The sequence below is a fragment of the Orycteropus afer genome, unplaced genomic scaffold (genome assembly GCF_000298275.1).
Source record: "Orycteropus afer afer isolate SDZICR_OR568_19922 unplaced genomic scaffold, OryAfe1.0 scaffold00037, whole genome shotgun sequence".
In the NCBI taxonomy this organism is placed as follows: domain Eukaryota; kingdom Metazoa; phylum Chordata; class Mammalia; order Tubulidentata; family Orycteropodidae; genus Orycteropus; species Orycteropus afer.
This window is the reverse complement of record NW_006921624.1, coordinates 15,957,100-15,959,209: the sequence shown is the minus strand read 5'-3', so window position 1 is coordinate 15,959,209 and position 2,110 is coordinate 15,957,100. Positions and strand designations below refer to the sequence as shown.

General features: G+C 40.9%; 1 protein-coding gene across 1 annotated transcript; it reads right to left on the bottom strand.

Moving 5' to 3' along the window:
* Nucleotides 1-904: 904 nt before the first annotated feature.
* Nucleotides 905-1,894, bottom strand: LOC103193538 (olfactory receptor 2K2). The gene has a single exon (XM_007936773.1). It carries the CDS (start codon nt 1,886-1,888, stop codon nt 905-907), a length of 984 nt encoding a protein of 327 aa, XP_007934964.1. The 5' UTR covers nt 1,889-1,894.
* Nucleotides 1,895-2,110: the final 216 nt, after the last annotated feature.

Below are 2,110 nucleotides of genomic sequence, written 5' to 3'. Positions count from 1 at the left end.
AATGACTAATGTAAGTATGGCCTCTGTCATTGTGGGATAGTTATAAAAAAAATATGCCTCATTGCCCTTGTTTCTTCTTCCTAAATGTCTTAAGTGGTACTGACTTCTCAAACAAGGTGACTGATTTAAAGCTGATAAGTTTATTAACTTACTGAATGACTACTATAAACATAAAAGATACGAACAAAATAAATAGAAATCCTTGCCCTCATGAAGTCAATTATCCAAAAAAGAAAACAGACAAACTCATATGAAAAAGACTTGCTTGGTGTATGGGTGGCCCACTGCTGAAGAAAGAGGTGTAATTAGCCTAAGTATCTATGTGCTTAAAAAAGCAAAGATGGCCACGGGCAAAGCAAGTGGGCATCTCTGGGAAAGGTCTCAGGAAGGCAGAGAGTTTAATGTGGAGTTTTCTACAAGGAAGAGTAATTGGGGAGCCACCATGGTGTGATGGAATGCACTGTGGCCAAAAAAATTGCAACAATGGGGTTGTAGTCCCAGTTTTACAATTGTGGAATGCTGAGCAAGTCCTGTGATTTTTCTTTTATTCTGTTTGCTCCTTTGCAAAATCAAGGATAATCCTCCCATTTGCTTCTTTGTGCTCTCATCTCAATCAGAAAAGATTTAAAGCAGAGATGTCCAGGTTTCTTCTGTCACTAACACTCACTGATTCTAAATCCATCCAAGTTTTCTCTCAGAATAAACGCACGATGACTATATGATCCAGTACTTCTCACAATCACAAAACACACACACATAAGATACAGAATATATTAATTAAAGCAAATTGGAATCTATCATTATTCATAAGCAAAAATCACTTTGGGTACAGATATCTCAGAATTGTGAATTTATACAGCTAAGGTTTAAATCAGAGTTCTGAGCATTTCTCTGATGAATTCTGTCAGGAACCCATCCCTGGTAAAAGGCACCCAGTCAAGAGATTTTCATGCGTTTGATACAAAGGTATGTTGCCCAGCAACTTTTTCATACCATCTTTGACTTCCTTGTTTCTTAAACTGTAAATCATGGGGTTCAACATAGGGGTCAGCACTCCGTAAAGCAATGAGATGATTTTGTCTATTTCTTGTGAGTTTGATGAGGAAGGTTTTAAGTACATGGAGAGGGCAGCCCCGTAATATAAAATGACCACAGTCAGGTGGGCACCACAGGTAGAAAAAGCTTTGCTTCTTCCCTCGGCTGAGCTGATTCTCAGAATAGTGGAAAGGATGAAGACGTAAGAAACGCAAATTAAGAGCATTGGGATGGGCAGGAGGAGCACGCTGATCACCAGCATGACCAAGTCCAGGAGCAGGGAGCTGGTGCAAGCTAATTTGAGCACTGCCAGAATTTCACAGGTGAAGTGATCAACGACATTACCACAGACGGGCACCTGCAGGGCAAAGCTGGTCTCCAGCAGAGCAGTCAGGCAGCCTGTCACCCAGGAGACAGAGGCCATCTGCACACAGACCTGCCTGTTCATGATGCTGGGGTATCTCAGAGGATTGCAAATGGCCACGTAACGGTCATACGCCATCACAGCCAGGAGCACGCACTCCGTGGAACCCATGGCAAGGGACAGATACATCTGGACAGCACACCCCGAGAAGGTAATGGTTTTCTGGGATGACAGTAAGTTCACCAGCAAAGTGGGAATCGAAGCAGATGTGTAACAGATATCCATGAAAGAGAGGTTTCCAAGGAACCAGTACATGGGAGTATGAAGACGGGAATCTAAGACAGTGATCAAAATAAGAGTGCTGTTGCCCAAGAGGGTTATCAGATACATTACGAGGCTGAAGACAAAGAGAGCTAGCTCTAACTTTGGATATCTGGAAAACCCCTCCAGGACAAAAGAGGTCCAAATGGTGACATTTTCTCCTTTCATTTCCTTTCTCTCAACTGTAGTTATTCTAGTATTATTCTCTTCATCTAAGGACATAGAGAGAAAAAAATATGTAATGTATATTTAATTAGGAAAACACTAACACCATCCATCTCGAACATATTTTTTTTTTTTTTAATTAGGATTTGGGTGAAGATTTACAGAGTAAATTCACTTTTCATACAGCAGTTCACATATACTTTGTCTCATGTCATTGACCAAAAT